The sequence below is a fragment of the Populus trichocarpa genome, chromosome 4, assembly GCF_000002775.5.
Source record: "Populus trichocarpa isolate Nisqually-1 chromosome 4, P.trichocarpa_v4.1, whole genome shotgun sequence".
Lineage (NCBI taxonomy): Eukaryota > Viridiplantae > Streptophyta > Magnoliopsida > Malpighiales > Salicaceae > Populus > Populus trichocarpa.
This window is the reverse complement of record NC_037288.2, coordinates 6,428,851-6,446,069: the sequence shown is the minus strand read 5'-3', so window position 1 is coordinate 6,446,069 and position 17,219 is coordinate 6,428,851. Positions and strand designations below refer to the sequence as shown.

Below are 17,219 nucleotides of genomic sequence, written 5' to 3'. Positions count from 1 at the left end.
AGGAAGTTTTAAGTTATAGATTAGGTGTGTTGACTCGGGTTAATTTAGTTAATTCTTATTTTAATAAATAATCTTTAGTGTAGTGTAACTTAAACAATATTACTATCTTATTTTCTTTAAAAGAATTAGAATCCAAATCTGTGATTTGTAAAAAATAAAAATAAAAATTAAAGCCTTTATTGAAAAAAAGTTTCTTAAAAGACTTAATTGAAAAACATATTTTAAAACATGATTGAAAAGAAATTTAAAGCATGTTTCAATATTAAATAACTAGTTCAAAAATATAAATAGGAAAAGATTACAAACCGTTTGATATTGCGATCCAATTGTGTTCTTAAAAAAAAAATTAAATTCTTTAAGTTTAAATATGATATTTTAATGGTTTTTTTTATTGTTTTAATATGCTGATATTAAAAATAAAAATATTATTTTAATATATTTTTAGAATTATCGATATGAATATGTTAGATATAATAATAATAAATCAACATATTATTTGATATAATATATCAATATGTTAATTATCATATTAACATATATATTTATATAACAATCGTAAACTTGTGTATTAAATATCATTACCTATACTTTAAAACTAGAGTTTTTTTTTTTTTTGATAAAATGATTTTGACCGAGTTTGGACTAAGTTGATTAGGCCAATTTTTTTTTCTTTATTTAACTCGAACCCGTCTAAGCCTCAAAACAACTAGATCTAAGATCTTATAACTATGACCACCTTACACATTTAAAAAAACCTTGGCTTTCTTGAGTTCTCGAGTGAACTTTATTATCCATATGTAAAGTGAAGGAGGGGGGCTCTTTTTATTTTTACATTTCTATTTTTTTTAATATTTGTTTTTCTTTGAATTTATTTTTATAAATTATTTTGATTTATTTTTTATGAGGTTATCATAATTTTAAACAAATATCATGATAATTGTTTTTTCTTGGTTTTATGAGTATTTATTTTTGTTATGTATAAAAACAAAGTTTTTAACCCAACAGAGTCCATTGTCTTGATCGTGAATTTGACAAGTTAAACAACGAAACACGGGTTGATCTAATATGTTATTATTTTAATATTAAAAAAAATTTATTTTAAAGTTTTTGTTAAAACAAAACTATACCTTTCAGACTTCTCAAGTTTACTATATCACATCAATACAACTCTCACATAATTTAATTTTAAATCTAAACTAATCAAGAAATTGGTATAATATTTTTTAAAATTAACTCATTAAACTTGGATTTAATAATAATATCAAATAATGTCTTATAAAAAATATTTTTTTATGTTAATTTTTTTTTTTTTCTGGAGTCTTAGCATTGCACCATCTTATAAAGTAGTTAAAAGTTAAAACATCCTTCACAGGCGAAACTCCTATAACCTCGCCCCTTTTAAATTCCACCGCTGCCACTAGCTTTCCCTTCCCTCCCTTTCATCATCATCATCATCATCATCGACGTTTGCTCCCAAATCATGGATCCCCATTAGCATTCCTCAACTGGGTAATTTCTCTTTTTACAAATTTTTGCATTTACTTATATGGGTTTCAATTTGGTGGGCTGTTTTTTACTTTTCAGTGAATAAAATCTTGTTTTTGTTTCAGGGTCAAGAGAAGAAAAACTGATGGAGGGGAGTAAAAGCTTGATACAGATGGTCTTTTCTTGGTCTGTTCAAGATGTTCTTAATCAAAACCTCTATAAAGACAAGGTATAGTGGCTACTTTCACATTGAAGTTGTTTGTCTTTTAGGGCACGTGTGTGTAATACAGGCACAGTTTAGATGTCACAGTTGTGAGTTTAGCTAGCAGCAGTCATGTTTTTGGAGTGTTTTGATTCGTTTATCGAGTTGAAGAATATGTATGGAAAAAGGGGTTGCTGTTTTCTTTTTTTAAAGTTGTCGTTAATGCTTGTATAGGGAGAATCTTAGTTGTTGGAGGCAGTTTGAATTGTGGGGATAATGTGTTATGAGTATTGTATTTCAAGTCTTTTGATTTGTTTTTTGACGTGAAGAATGTGTATTGAAAAATGGGTTGCTGATTGTTTTTTAAGTTTTGTTGTTAATAGTGAGAATCTTAGTTATTTGTGTCCGAGAGATGCATGCCATTCTGAATTGTTGGATGACATGTTATGTGATACTCATTGTTTCTGCTTTTGCGAAATTAATGTTGTTCAAATTATTTGTTTGTGTTGCTTTGTTTGATCATCGTGTACATGTTGTACAAATTATTTTTTTTTCTTTTATGAATGTGATGAATGTAATATAAATTCTTACAGGTGAGGAAAATCCCAGAGACGTTCCCGTCAGTGACTCATTATAGGAGCTCATTTATTCTCCCACTTCTCGAGGAAACTCGTTCTGATTTGTGTTCAAGCATGATGACAGTGTCATCAGCACCAGTGTGTGAAATATTGTACATTGAGAAGTCAGGGGATTACAAGGAGCCCAATGATTTGATATATGATGTTGGAGTGAATAAAATGAATGATGCAGAGAATGGGAAGGAAGTGTACGTTCCCGAGAATGGAGATCTCCTTGTTTTGGCAGAGGTATGGCCGAAATGCATTGGTGATTTGAGCTGGTTTAATGAATCATATAAGATTGCTTTAGTTCAAAGGAAAAAAAGATTTGAACATGAAGATTATGACGAGATTCAAATTTTATCATCGAAGCCCATCAAAGAGCAAGACATGCAGCAACATACCAAGCAAAAGACTCGTTTTTCTGTTTTTCTGACAAACATGAAAACAAATGTTCGAATATGGAAGGCACTGTCCTTGCTAGGAGAAGGGAACATGAACATCATTCAACAAGTTCTGCAAACTGATTCCTCTGTAAGCTTGTGTTTCATGCTATCCATCAATTTCATAAACAAATTTCCTTTTGTTTTGTGTACAAATGACCAACATTTAGTTGCTTTCCCTATAATAAAGCTTGTATTGTGGTTTACTACTTTACACATAGTAAGTGTTGGTAGAATGAGTCTATTCACATGTTATTACCTTTTCATATCTAAATCATATAGGTGGTAGACAATTGTGCCAACTGTTTCATTAGAGAAAAGCACAACGTTGATGCATCAACTTTAGGTGCATATATTCGCTCCTTTGATCTAAATGCTTCCCAAGAAGAAGCAGTTTTATCCTGTATATGTGCGAGGGAATGTCATCATCGGAATTCAGTCAAACTAATATGGGGTCCTCCTGGGACAGGAAAAACAAAGACTATTGGTGCATTATTATTTGCATTTTTTAAAAGGAAATGCAGAACCCTTACCTGTGCCCCAACCAATGTGGCAGTGTTGGAAGTTACGACACGGCTTCTGAATTTGGTAATTCCAAAGCTTGAATATCAGACTTATGGTCTTGGAGATATTATTTTATTTGGGAATGGTGAGCGGATGAAGATTTGTAACCATGATGACCTTCTTGATGTATTTCTTGACTGTCGTGCTCATATACTTTCCAATTGTTTAGCACCTTCATCTGGATGGAATTATCATTTAAGATTGATGATATGCTTGCTTGAAGATCCTGGCAAGCTTTACCATGAGTACTTGCAAGAACTAGCCAACAGAAAGAAAGACAAAAATTTCAAAGCACAAGAGAAGGGAATTCTTAGAAATGAGAAGATTCAAAACAACAAAGAAAAACAGGATGATGTCAACTCTAAAAAGTCCAGAAACCAAAATAACAATGTTTTTTGGAGGAAAGTTATTTTACAAACCTTAGAAGAAAGCAAGAAGACATGGAAGGAGAAATCTTGTTGTAGGAAGGAAAGCCGCTTGAAGCACAACAGAAAAGTGGACATGGTTCATTTTTCTCAAGATCATGAGATTGAAGGATTGACATTCGAGGAGTTTGTAAACTGTAAATTTAATTACTGCAAAGATCAGATGCGGATGCATGTTGTAATCATGCATACTCACTTGCCATCTTCTGTCATTTCTCCAAGAGTGGTAAAAATGATGATTGAATTTCTCGAGTTTCTTGAACTGCTTGATTCTTTGTTACAAGCTGCTGATGAAGGGTTAAGTCATGCCTTCAGTCAATCTATGGATGAACCTTATGGAATTGGCTTTTCTAAGCAGCACAAGCTGGAAGAGGCTAGAGAACATTGCCTTAAGTTACTCAAATTGCTCCACAGTAAATTTACTCTTCCAGACATTTCTGGGGAGTCTAAAATCAAACTTTTCTGTCTAGAAAAGGCTCGCTTGATATTTTGCACTGCTTCAAGCTCTGCTAAGTTGTATGCAGAGGATATGTTACGGTCGAGTCTGGAAGTGTTGATTATAGATGAAGCTGCCCAACTGAAAGAGTGTGAATCAACTATCCCTTTACAATTTCCCGGTCTGCGTCATGCTATCCTCGTAGGGGATGAGTGCCAGTTGCCTGCAATGGTTCAAAGCAAGGTTTCTGTTTCTTACTCATGTTTTTTCTCATTTCCCTTGCTCTTGTGTTTTTTTTTCCTCATTCCAGCGTAAACTAATTTAAGTTGCATTATCTTTAGATTTCTGAGAAAGCTGAATTTGGAAGAAGTTTATTCCTAAGACTGGCACAATTGGGACACAAAAAACACCTTCTGAATGTTCAGTATAGAATGCATCCATCAATAAGCTTGTTTCCAAATGTAGAGTTCTATGGAAAGCAGATTCTTGATGCTCCACTTGTTAAAGAAAGAAGCTATGAGAAGTGTTTCCTTCAAGGAAAAATGTATGGCAGTTATTCTTTCATAAATGTAGACTATGGACATGAAGAGGCTGATGATAGGCACAGCCGAAAAAATGTGGTAGAGGTAGCTGTGGTCTCTGAAATAGTTGCAAAACTTTTTGAAGGTATTCCTAATGTTTTTACAAATGCATCTATGTAATGTATGTATGAATTCTTCTGGTAATTCAGATTAGTTTTTATGCCTTATTCACTTTGCAGAATCAGTTTCAATGAAAGAGACATTGAGCGTTGGTGTTATATCACCTTACAGTGCTCAAGTGTCTGCCATTCAAGAGAAACTTGGAAAGACATTAAGTAGGGGTTCTGGCAATGGTTTCTCTGTCAGTGTGCGCTCTGTTGATGGGTTTCAAGGTGGCGAGGAAGATATCATAGTAATCTCCACTGTCAGATGTGATTTGATGGGTTTGGTGGGGTTCCTTAAAAGTCCCCAGAGAACAAATGTGGCTTTGACTCGTGCAAGGTATTTCTGTCATAATTGTTATTGCATGGCTCAAACATGTTTTGAGTGATTTTGTTAGTTTGAAAGTAAAAGGCGGTGCTACTCCCTTCTTTTAGGTATTGCCTTTGGATAGTGGGAAATGGAGTAACTTTAGGTAATAGTGATTCTGTCTGGGAGAGAATGGTCATTGATGCCAAGACTCGGGGATATTTTTACAATGCTGATGAGGATGAGAGCTTGGCTCAAGCTATCATAGCTGCACTCGTTGAGGTTGGCAAAACTGATCAATTTCCTAATGCACATTTGGTCCTCTTTAAAAGTGCCACGTGGAAGGTGTGTTTTCACGTTATCCTTTCCAGGATTTAGCCTTTTTTTTTAATCTCTGTCTGCAGCATCATAAATTTAAGAGTTAAATTGAGCTGATTATAGTGGTTTTCTTTAATGCATTTAATTAGATGAAAGGATTTTACTTCATTTTATATATCATATATAAAAAAACACAAAACCTAAGAATTAGATGATTGCAGTTATATGAAAGATATTCGGTTTGAAGCATCCTTAGATTTTAGTCATGAAAACACATTAGTGCACAATCATTAGAAGAGAACTGGTTGGGTGTGTTTATCACCAGCTGCTGGGAAGTAAACTTGCATGCTTGATTTAGTGATTGGATAATGGGGTTGGTTCAGTAATTAGGTTGCACCAGATCAATTTGCATCCGCATAGGAATCAATGGCTGACGTCAAAAAATTCAGAAAATTTGACCCTCTATTCCACACTTCTTTCATCTATGCTTTTGAAAATTGAGAGTGATGCTTACAATCATGCCCAGGTTTCCTTTCATGACGGTTTCTCCAAATTTGTTGCGAGAACTAAAACCATGGAGATTTGTAAGGAAGTTATTTCAATGTTAAGGAAGCTTTTAAGCGGTTGGCGTCAGCCTCACAAAGGGAGAGATCCTAATTTCACCAATGGGGTTTCTTCTCAGCTGTTGGAGCAATATAAGATTAACGGATCACTCTATCTTGTCTGGACTGTAGACATTCTAGAGGAAAATGCATGCATTTTCCAGGTTCTGAAGGTTTGGGATCTATTACATTTGTCTGAGATACCGAATTTAGCAAAGCTTGTTGACACCTTCTATGGAAAATATACAGGGGATCAAATTAATCGATGCAAGCTAAGGCACTTCGAAGGGTATGCAATCCTCTAATTTCATCCTTTTGGGCTTCTTTTTCTAATTTTTATATTTCCTTTTCGTACGTGATGATGAACAAAAAACATAAAATGTTACTGCACAAGTGATTAAGACGTGTAAGTATCAGGGTAGCATTAACCTTAGAAATTAATGTATTGGTGAATTTTGGTTCAAAGAATTAGAGAATACGCTTCCTGTGGAAAGCTACCTTGACGTTATGCTATCTCATTCTTTGTTTCCAAGAGCAGTGGAGCTTGGAGTCAAATAAATACAAAATAGAACAGAAAAAACTCAAATACTTTGACAAGCATCGGATCCTGGATCATAACTGTCAAGACTAACATTGGTTCCTGGATCATTTGCCATCCATTGTGCCATGCCATGTTGCCATTTCTACTTTAATTGGTATAATGAAACCACAAAGTCTACCGTTACTGCCATTTCTTCAACCACCCACGTCATCAATCTCACAGTGACAAACAGTCACTGTCAACGTTTGATGCCACGTGACTACTGTAGATAGGGGCATCTTGGCCCCATCTGTTATAATGCCTCCACCATGACTGCAGTTCATGGCATATACGTATCACTTGATGGCCTTTTGATCTGTTGCTATCACCACACACTGCAATCTTGCTGTTGTATGTGGGAGTTTCTAGTGGAAAGGAGCTAATGCTATTGGAAAAAGTTAAGCTGGAAGAAGAATATAAAGACCTCTTAAGCTGGAAGAAGAATATAAAGACCTCTTAGTTTATAGCACTTGAAATGATATAAGTTTCTCCTGAAAATTTTACAATCAACTTGATGCAGGAACTTGCAGGTTCCGATGACCTGGCCTGTTCATTCTAATGAACACCCTAAAGATGATCCTGTGGAGTTTTTGTCTATCCAGTTTGCTTCACTCAGTTTACTGGATTAACATGGGCTATCAGCTAATTGTCATAGGTTAGTATATAGTTGTAAATTTTGGGGCGTCAGTTTTGTCCTTGGAATTCTTCATGCATTGATAAGTATGTGTTATTGTGCGGCACAATTCATGATATGTATCTGCATGAAAGGTTTCAGTGATATGAAAACAGACTGTTTCACAAAATTACCAGATCTGGATAATTCCTGTATGCCAATGACCTGTTATGGTCGGAAACCCTTGTTCTTACAGAACACCTTACAGAACAACCTGTTGGGCTGCAATAGGGCTGCATGAGTGCCCTTATCAGTTGTTTTGTCAAGTTATTAGTAAGATCGTAACCATACTATTTTATGGATGATGAGCATTGTATTACTTTGTATGTTATGAAGCTACAAAACTAATTTATAATATAAGCGTGGCAAAAGGTTAAAGCATAAGCCCCTCTTCTAAAGTGAACAAACCTCTCTTCTTCCTCTTCTTCTCATTATCCTTTTAATTTTCTAACTAAATTGTAGTCATGAAACTTTGCTTCTCAACTATTGATTTGTGTTTCTTGTTTCTCTCCTCTAGTAAATATTAATTGCCCTCGAGTTAGTAGCTTATCCACTTCGCTCTTTGCCTTAGGAGATGAAATCCTTGCTTCAAGCCTAGGCAATGAGATGGAGCTGGTATAATATATTTCTCGAAGGCTGTAAAGTAAAACAACAAAATACAAAACAATGTTAAGTGGTTTATATTTTCATGATGACAGATCTAACGTTACCCATCTGTGATACTCTTTGGATGCAGGTCGAAAGTAGGTGTTCTGTCAACATTGAGCATGGTATGCTGAAAAAATGTCTATGCATGACGTAAATACTTGCAGTATTTGTATAGTGTCTAGAGTAGCTAGTCATATTACTTGCCAAATGGCTAATTTCTTCTCCCCACGATTCACACTATGTACATGTAAAATCATGGCGGCTTTTTGGGGATTTACACAGATGAAAGTAGGGTGGTAAAATGTTTCGGATTGGGCAACAAGGTTGCAGTTTGTGCGATCTTTTGATTGAACCATTATATCGTTTCCATGCAATTGCATAATGAAGTTTCAGATGATGTTGGGTGTATTGTAATTGATGATTCCTGAAGGTTTCCGTGTTGTATGACAATGTACCATCTATGCTCTTTTTGTACTTTGAAATGTGAAACGAGGAAGAGATTGACTGGGAGACCACAAAGCGATCTGGTCATCACTTCTCTTACTTGGACACAATTTTAAGGAGAAGAGTGTTCCTCTCACATGTTTGGTGGTATAACAAGTGGCTGTTCCTTCTGTCCCTGTTCCCTCTACTTCCAAACCAGAAAAAAAAAACAAAGCACAATTTTCTGTCATAGAGAATCCAATATTGAATCCTGAAAGGGAAAATGTTTAGAATCCTTTTCAGCAAGCAGAGGGTTTTCCCATGCTAGGCTCATGCCTCGTGCGTTCAAACTTGTAAGATTTCATGGGTATGTTGATTTTTGTGTCCGTCTCCAAATCTGTTTAGATATCACATAAATACTCCAAATCGAGTGGCAAAACAGTCGATAGTGACGTTTCGGCTGGCAGTTCTGCCAAAGGATAGTCAGTTGACTCAGTTGTAGGAGTTCGAGTTGGCTGGTGATTCAATGTTGGATTGGCTGGTGATTCAATGTTGGATTGTTGGGTGTAAATCATGGTTTTAAACATATTTACAAGTCTACTCAAGAGTTCGACATGGTTTGAGGTGGTTTGGATCGCGAGTTGATCAGCAGGTTAAACCAAGGGTTTTTTTTTCAATAAAAAAACTATAAAAACGATGTCATAATATAGTTTTAAAGAAATTGTTTCACATGAATAACGTAATAACCGTGTTATATGATGCTGATGCTCTATATAGTGAAACTTGATGGTGATATTGGTTATGAAGAGAAGTAGTCATCATATGTGAAAACTGGAAAATAGTTTGGACATCTTGCTACCCATTCCCATTCATGTAGAATTCACACTTGAAATTACAAGTTGATCAGCTTTGCGTTTTCTTACACCTTGAAGTAAATGAAACTTGCTTTAATTCTAAGCAATACTTCGAGTGGATAGAATAATTCTCTTGTGAAAATCACGTGTACTAGGAAAGGGAAAGAGGCAGACATGTAAAGCATCATCGTATTGTACGAATGCATTTGTGTCCTTTCCTCTACTCAATAATCAACATTAATTCGTGCATCGGTAATGTTACAGTAAAGGAGAATACGTAGGAATATGGAGTCTCTCTGTTTTATAACCAGGAAAAGTCCGTTGGCCTCCTCGTATGAAAGCTCCCTCCATTTATTCCTCTCTCTTTTCATATGCTATCCCTAACTTTAATTATGGAAAATAAGAGACTGTAGTTTCCATAGGGACTAAGACTCGATACATTGCTTGCTTTAATTTACTTTTGACTGACTTGTAGTCAGTGTGTTCTTTCCATCTCAGTCTTCAGGAACCTGCCCCATTTTTTCTAATCAACTGTACGTTCATTTCTTTTCTTTCATTGGGATTTTTGATAGCTATCAAAAAAGAAGCATTGCCACTTTTTGGAAAAAATATCTGTACTAGCCTTACTGTAGGGTTGCTTGCTTCACTCATAAGAAACCTGTAGTTTCATTGTTTAATTCTTTGCAAGTTCAAGAGTTTTTATTTTGTTTCCTTATTATCGGCTTCGTCAACTGATTTTACAGACGCATACTAGAGAGGTGAAACGATGGAGAAGAAAGTAGCGAAAACGAAAACTAAAGAAGGATTAGTAATTCCTGGTAGAAGCTTGGTAGATTTGGTGTTCTCTTGGTCTATCGGGCATGTACTCAACAAAGATCTTTACAAAAACCAGGTTTGCATGCATGCCATTGTGGTCATGTTTATGTGTATGATGGCGCTTCAGATTTTTAATTTTTTACATGGTCTGTTTTTCTGGTCAAAATCTGGTTGTTTAGTGGGCAGGATTTTATTTTTCCTGATTAAATTTGGCAACTTGATTAAAGTGAAATCATTTAGAGACATTCATGTCAATTTTATTTTTAATTTTTTTGACCTTATGTTTTTTTTTCCCTTTTCTTACATTTGATGTCTGGCACTAAATTGTTCACGAACAGGTGAAGAAGATACCGGAGACATTCATGTCAACGACACATTACATGGAGTCATTCATTCCTGCGCTAATCGAGGAAACTCGTGCTGACTTATGCTCAAACATGACAATGGTCTCCCAAGCACCTAAAAGAGAAATCTTTTCACTGGGAATAGCTAAAGAGAACAAACCTCCGAAAGACTTGTTTTATAAGATCTGGTTTGAAAAAATGAGAAACAATGTGAATGGGGAAGGAATATATGAGCCTGGGGTTGGAGATCTCCTTGCTTTGACAGATGTAAGACCGAAAGACATTGATGATTTGAACAGGCCTGGGTTTAACTATCTTCTTGCATATGTTCATGGACTATCTATAGCGAAAGATGATAACGATAAATATGACATTTTGTCAATTCTCACATCCAAACCCATTCAATTTGAATTAGAAGACAGGGAAAATAAAAAGGAGTCTGTCATTGCTGGAAAAGGAAGGCGAAAGAACATGAAAGCTAATGTCTTTGTTGTTTACCTAGTGAACATGATGACAAATATTCGTACATGGAGATCATTGAACTCAGAGCTGGAAGGAGGGAACATGAACATTATCCAGAATGTGCTTCATACTAGCTCAGCTGTAAGAAGGGTGGTTCATTTTTCCTGATATGCGGAAGTTTTAGCTATATTCTAATCATTCAATTGCCTAACTGACAGTTGTTGTGTCTGCTCCTGCAGGATGGCCAAGATTGCACTCACTGCTTATCTGAAGTGAATAGAAGTGCTACACTTTCTGGTATGGAAGAAACCTCTTCCAATTTAAATGACTCACAGCAAGATGCAATTGTAAGCTGCATTGGTCTGAGTGAATGCCAACATCAAAGTACTGTCAAACTAATTTGGGGCCCTCCGGGGACGGGCAAAACAACGATGGTTGGTTTATTATTGTTGTCTCTACTTAAGTTGAAGTGCAGGACCCTTACATGTGCTCCAACCAATATTGCTGTGTTGGGAGTAACATCGAGACTCCTAAGGCAAGTTAGGCAAGTTACAGACTCTCTTGAATATGACACTTATGGACTTGGAGATATAGTTCTCTATGGGAACGGAAAGCGAATGAAGATCTCCGAGAATCATGATCTTGAAGATATATTTCTTGACAATCGTGTCGAAGCACTTTATCATTGCTTTAACCCGTCAACTGGCTGGAAGCACACTCTAGGCTCATTGATAACTTTGCTTGAAGATCCTGAGCATCAGTACCGCCGGTACTTGGAAAGTAAGGATGGAATGCATGGATTTGAAGAGATAAACACCAGCAAAGGGAAAGATGAAGCGGTCAACGATCAAGAAAAAAAGGGCACGAACAGCAGGAAAGTTTTGAAGAAAGCTCTTATTCAGGCCATGAAAGATAACAAGAAAAAGGAAAAACAGAAACAAAATAAAGATGGCAAGGTAAAGAAGGAAGTTATTCTCTCTTTTGAGGAATTCGTAAAGGATAGTTTCGAATTCCTTAGTGCGAAGTTGGATGTTTTAATTGTAGATTTGTATACACACTTGCCAACATCTATCATTTCATTAGAAGTGGTGAAGAACATGATCATAGCACTTGGTGGACTCAAGAGCTTCAAACCCTTGCTGTATAGTGTTAGTGTTGGAGATGAAGGTCTAAAGCAAGTCCTCAGTGATTTTGAAAATGAAGGAAGCGGCGCTGGTCAATTTTCACGGTTGGCCTTTACGAGAAAATATTGTGTTCAGACACTAAATTCACTTCCTCGAGTATTTGACATTCCCAATATTTTTGAAGTTGAAGGTATAGCAGCAAGAAACTTTTGCTTGGGAAATGCGTGTCTGGTTTTCTGTACTGCTTCAAGCTCTGTCAAGTTGCACACAGAAGGAGCAACACCGATAAAATTGTTGGTTATTGATGAAGCTGCCCAGCTTAAAGAATGTGAATCGACTATTCCATTGCAACTTTCTGGTCTTCGCCATGCCATTCTTATAGGTGACGAGCGCCAACTTCCTGCCATGGTTCAAAGCAAGGTGATAAGGTTTATCTTTCTTGCACCCCATTTACTAGGTTATTTATAAGCTCTAATGTTTCTGATACATACCTTCATCAGATTTCCGAGGAAGCTGAATTCGGGAGGAGTTTGTTTGAGAGATTGGTCATACTAGAACACGGGAAACACCTTCTGAATATGCAGTATAGGATGCATCCATCTATAAGCCTATTCCCAAATAAAGAGTTCTATGATAGGCTAATTGAGGATTCTTCAAATGTCAAAGAAAGAAACTATCGGAAACAATTCCTTCAAGGCAGTATGTATGGCCCTTACTCATTTATTAATGTAGCCACTGGGAAAGAGCAATCCTATAACGGCCGCAGCAAGAAAAATTTGGTCGAGGTTGCTGTAGTTTCAGCGATAGTTGCAAGCCTTTTTAAAAGTACGCGTTTCAGTCATATCAGAAACTATTAGATTTTTTGTTATTTAATAAATGTTGTCTGAAATATATGATATTGCTATTGGTTTTACTTTTGATTTGCAAGTTTGAAAGCTAAAGCTTTCCTTTTCTTTCTCTTGCAGAATTTATAAGGGCAAGAAAGAGGATGAGCATAGGAGTCATATCACCATACAAGGCTCAAGTGTATGCAATTCAAGAAAAAATTGGAAATGCTTACAGTAAATATAGTGACTTTGCTGTAAAGGTTCGGTCTGTCGATGGATTTCAAGGCAGCGAGGAGGATGTTATCATTATCTCTACAGTCAGATGCAATGCAAATGGATCAGTGGGTTTTCTTTCCAATCGCCAAAGGGTAAATGTTGCGCTGACCCGTGCAAGGTATTTTTTCCAAACACCAGAATTTAAACAATAGTTTGAGCAAGTTTAGGCAGGTTCATGTGTAAGTACATGTGTTTCGGTGATTTTGAATAAAATTTTACGACGCTATGTCTAATTAAGGTACTGCCTCTGGATATTGGGAAATGGAGCAACTCTTGTCAACAGTGACACTATTTGGAAGAAATTGGTTACTGACGCGAAGGAACGAGGGTGTTTCTACAATGCTGATGAGGATAAAAGCTTGTCCAAGGCTATAATGGATGCCTTGTTAGAGTTGGACCAACTTGATTATTTGTTGAATGCCAATTTTCTACTGTTCAGAAATGCAAGATGGAAGGTATGTATGCTGATTTTTCTTGCAGCACAAATTTCTTAATTCTTACTCTTATGTCTGAAGCTGAATACTACTCAGTGGACTTCTCACATCAACCTTTTTTCAATTGAAGTTTTTCTTCAGTGACAGCTTTCGGAAATCTATTATGAAAGTGGGAAATGAGGCTCGTCATGAAGTGATTTCTTTGTTGGCAAAGCTTTCAAGTGGCTGGCGTCAATCTCCTGAAGAGAGAAACATCATTGTCCTACACGGAACTTCTTCTGAACTGTTAGAAAATTACAGAGTCAATGACCAGCTCAGTCTCATTTGGACAGTGGATATAATCAAGGAAAACAAAAACGACACTCAAATTCTTAAGGTTTGGGATGTTTTACCATTACGTGATTTACCGAAACTAGCAAGGAGCCTCGATGCTGTCTTTGGGAATTATACAGTGAATAAGATGAACCGCTGCAGACACAAATGCACTGAAGGGTATGCATCTTTCTATTTTCCTTCTTCAGATATTATAGAGTGGGAGTTGTACAGCAGCAGTAGCTTGAGTTGGCTTCAGCATTAGGAAGCCATTGTTAAACAGGCGTGTTCTTTTTCCTGTTTTGAGGAATAAGGGCAGGTCTCAAACCTGTGACCTCTCTCCTCCCTCTTTCTGTGCATTGAAATGGATGTTTATGTATAATTTGTCATTTATAAATTGGCAGGGATGTGGTTGTTCCAATGAGATGGTCAATAAGTTCCGGTGCCGCTCTCGAGAGTAGTAATCCTGAAACCGATCCTGCACAACTCCTGTCACAAACATTAGCTTCACTTGTTATCAGGGATGAATCAGAAGCACCAGCAGCAACTAGTAGGTATGCAATACTAAAACTCTGAACAATTTGTTTCACAATAGAAAGGTCAAATTTTATGTTGTCTTAGCTTCGACCTCCCACTCTATCAGTAGTATTCTTCGAATCACCAATTCTTGTATGATATTCATGAGTATCAGACAGCCCTGGAGGTCTAAGAAAGATGGATTTAGCAGTGGAACAAGGAGATCAAAACCTAGGTGGCGAAGGACAAATGATAATTAATGTGGTAAGAACATCTTTAGTACTGCTCTTGTTAAAATATTTTTAGAATAATCTCTCTTGCTCTAATGTGTGAAAACAAAAATTAAGATGGCAATTTGACTCCTCAGGTTGCTCTACAAGCTCTTGAATGGAAGTTGCAGCTGTCTGACTGAAGAATGAAGTCCTCCCTACTTGTTGCATAGCTATATATCTGTTTAATCATGTCAATCTGGACTAAATATAATATGTTGCGAAAGGGTTGTAAAAATTAATGAAGATGTTTTTCCTTTCTAGTTTCAGGCATTAATTTAACGTTAATGTTTTTATTTTGGATGTGCTGAAGAAGAGAAATATGAAGTGGGAATCAAAGATGAGATGATGATTTCATCTCCCAGTTATTAAAACCCAGCCTAGGTTTCTTAAAAAACAGTGGGGAAGTTAAGACCATATAAAAAACAGGGAGCTAATACAATAATAGCAGTGATAATTGTAAAAATATATTATCTTCATTTTATTTGATTTTAGGACTTCATCGAATGAGGAGCATGGAAGAGGGGACGAAGATGAATATAAAAAATGAATTTTAACGAATTTTATATGAGTGGACAAATCAAATAAATGACCTAAATATTATGATTTCTACTATTATTATAATTTTAATTATAACACATACTAAAGGGAGTAGTGAAATGTCAAGATGTTTTACTCCTTGATTCTAAAAAACAACTTTTATATTTTATGGGATTATTATAGTCTCATAATCAAGGTTGTGAGTTTTGCGGGTTAGTCAGGTTGGTTAAGATTTTTATTTTTATTTATTTTTTTAATTGATTTTTTTTTTAATTTCATCTTTCAACATTGAGTTGATTGAGAATTGAACTTTATAATTTTTTTTTTAATTTTTTTTCTATAGAGCTATCCCGATCTCTTGACCCGAGTTTGACAAGTTAACCCGAGTTGACTTGAGTTATTTTTTTATTTTTTTTTCAATTTAATCCTTCAATATTAGGTTGATTGAGAATTAGGCTTTATATTTTTATTTATTTGCTTTATATGGAGTTGTCATGGTCTTATGACTTGGGTTAATACGGGTTAGGCCGATTGATTTTTGTTGAAACTTTTTTAATTTTATCATTTAATATTGTGTTGATTGAAAATTATATTTCATAATTTATTTCAGTTTATGTTTTATAAGGTTATCATGGTCTCATGACTCGGGTTACGACTTACGATTATGGTTGGTTGGCTCAAATGTTTTTTTTTTGTCTTTTTATAATTATTTTTTTCCTTCTATTTTTATCCTTTAGCATTCAGTTGATTAAGAATTGAGTTTCATAATTTATTTTAATTTATTTTTTATGGTGTTATCATGGTCAAATGATCTAGGTTTGACAAGTTAACCCGAGTTACTCAGCTCATTTTTTTAGTTGAATTTTATTTTCAATTTTATTTTTTAATATTGAATTGAATAAAAATTAAGTTTAATAATTTTTTTTTTTATAAGAGGTGTGCTGTCATGAAAAATAAGTGAGCAAAAATCACCATATTAAGTTACTAGTAAGTTTTAAATATTTTATTTTGCATACAAATAAAATATCATAATTATTAAAAACTCAACGACACAATTTCTTCTTCGTCTTATTTGATGGAGATGGTTTACGTTTTTATATTTCAGCTCATCCTATTACAGATTATTTAGAATCTCATAAAAAATTGGTATAAGATTTTCTTTTAAGAAAATCAAGCTAATATATTCAATTGTACATTTATCAAGGCAATAGTCTCTTCAATCCCTTCAAATTTAGAGGGATGAAAGTGGTCGACGACAGCGACAAGAAGATGATCTGAACTCGAGGAAAGAGTAAGGGGCAGAAATGTAAATCATCATCGTATTGCACGAATGCATTTGTGTCCTTTCCTCTACTCAATAATCAACATTTGTGAATCGGTAATGTCACAGTAAAGGAGAATACGTAGGAATATGGAGTACTCTATCTGCTTTATAACCAGGAAAAGTCCTTTGGCCTCCTCGTATGAAAGCTTCCTCTCTTGATTCCTCTCTTTTTTCATATGCTATCCCTAACTTTAATTGATGTTTAGTTTTGCTTTAAAACGCTTGAAAAAAAAGCAATGCTTGCTCTATATCTATAGGGGTAAAACAATGAACAAGAAAACAAGAGACTGTAGTTTCCGTAGGGACTAAGACTCTCGATACATTGCTCGCTTTAATTTACTTTTGATTGACTTGTAGTCAGTGTGTTCTTTCCATCTCAGTCTTCAGGGACCTGCCCCATTTTTTCATTGTTTCTTTGTAAGTTCAAGAGTTTTTATTTTGTTTCCTTACTATCGGCTTCGTCAACTGATTTTACGGACGCTTACTAGAGAGGTGAAACGATGGAGAAAACTGAAGAAGAATTAGTAGCTGGTAGAAGCTTGGTAGATTTGGTGTTCTCTTGGTCTATCGGGGATGTACTCAACAAAGATCTTTGCAGAAACAAGGTTTGCATGCATGCCATTCTGCTCATGTTTATGTGTATGATGCACTTCAGATTTTTAATTTTTTATATGGTCTGTTTTTCTGGTTGTTTAGTGGGGAGGAAAGCCTGCTTA

The 17,219-nt window shown here is 35.4% G+C and overlaps 2 protein-coding genes across 7 annotated transcripts in view; both read left to right on the top strand.

Annotated features, from left to right (window-relative positions):
• Nucleotides 1-1,362: 1,362 nt before the first annotated feature.
• Nucleotides 1,363-8,379, top strand: LOC7494304 (uncharacterized). Of its 4 annotated transcripts, none has more exons than XR_002981469.2 (11): nt 1,363-1,509; nt 1,611-1,714; nt 2,281-2,838; nt 3,030-4,415; nt 4,514-4,838; nt 4,933-5,194; nt 5,290-5,506; nt 6,006-6,370; nt 7,182-7,316; nt 7,906-7,949; nt 8,071-8,379. XR_002981469.2 is itself a non-coding variant. In XM_002305213.4 (10 exons), the coding sequence occupies exons 2-9, from the start codon at nt 1,631-1,633 to the stop codon at nt 7,288-7,290; spliced, it is 3,306 nt and encodes a 1,101-aa protein (XP_002305249.1). In that variant the 5' UTR covers nt 1,363-1,509; nt 1,611-1,630; the 3' UTR covers nt 7,291-7,316; nt 8,071-8,379. The 4 variants fall into 4 exon arrangements, 2 of the variants coding, with proteins under 2 accessions (XP_002305249.1, XP_024455599.1); XR_002981470.2 differs by having other exon boundaries at nt 7,906-7,977; XM_002305213.4 differs by lacking the exon at nt 7,906-7,949.
• Nucleotides 8,380-9,825: 1,446 nt separating this feature from the next.
• LOC18097562 (uncharacterized) overlaps nt 9,826-17,219 on the top strand; it is a 56,618-nt gene continuing 49,224 nt past the window's right edge. The window contains exons 1-10 of one of the 3 annotated variants that reach the window (XM_052451997.1): nt 9,828-10,151; nt 10,414-11,022; nt 11,121-12,425; nt 12,506-12,830; nt 12,971-13,226; nt 13,347-13,563; nt 13,673-14,034; nt 14,259-14,408; nt 14,546-14,634; nt 14,738-14,902. In XM_052451997.1, coding sequence (XP_052307957.1) covers nt 10,026-10,151; nt 10,414-11,022; nt 11,121-12,425; nt 12,506-12,830; nt 12,971-13,226; nt 13,347-13,563; nt 13,673-14,034; nt 14,259-14,408; nt 14,546-14,630 — 3,435 coding nt within the window. In that variant the 5' untranslated portion in view covers nt 9,828-10,025 and the 3' untranslated portion in view covers nt 14,631-14,634; nt 14,738-14,902. Of the gene's footprint in view, nt 10,152-10,413; nt 11,023-11,120; nt 12,426-12,505; nt 12,831-12,970; nt 13,227-13,346; nt 13,564-13,672; nt 14,035-14,258; nt 14,409-14,545; nt 14,635-14,737; nt 14,903-16,429; nt 17,109-17,219 lie in introns of those variants that run through there. The other 2 variants (XM_052451998.1, XM_052451996.1) reach the window with 2 other exon arrangements.

Bases quoted from the DNA above. Each gene is read 5' to 3' on its own strand.
- LOC7494304 (XM_002305213.4), top strand. From the start codon at position 1,631: ATGGAGGGGAGTAAAAGCTTGATACAGATGGTCTTTTCTTGGTCTGTT. The intron at 4,839-4,932 runs GTATTCCTAATG...TTCACTTTGCAG, and splicing joins AGTTGCAAAACTTTTTGAAG to AATCAGTTTCAATGAAAGAG. The intron at 6,371-7,181 runs GTATGCAATCCT...AACTTGATGCAG, and splicing joins AAGCTAAGGCACTTCGAAGG to GAACTTGCAGGTTCCGATGA.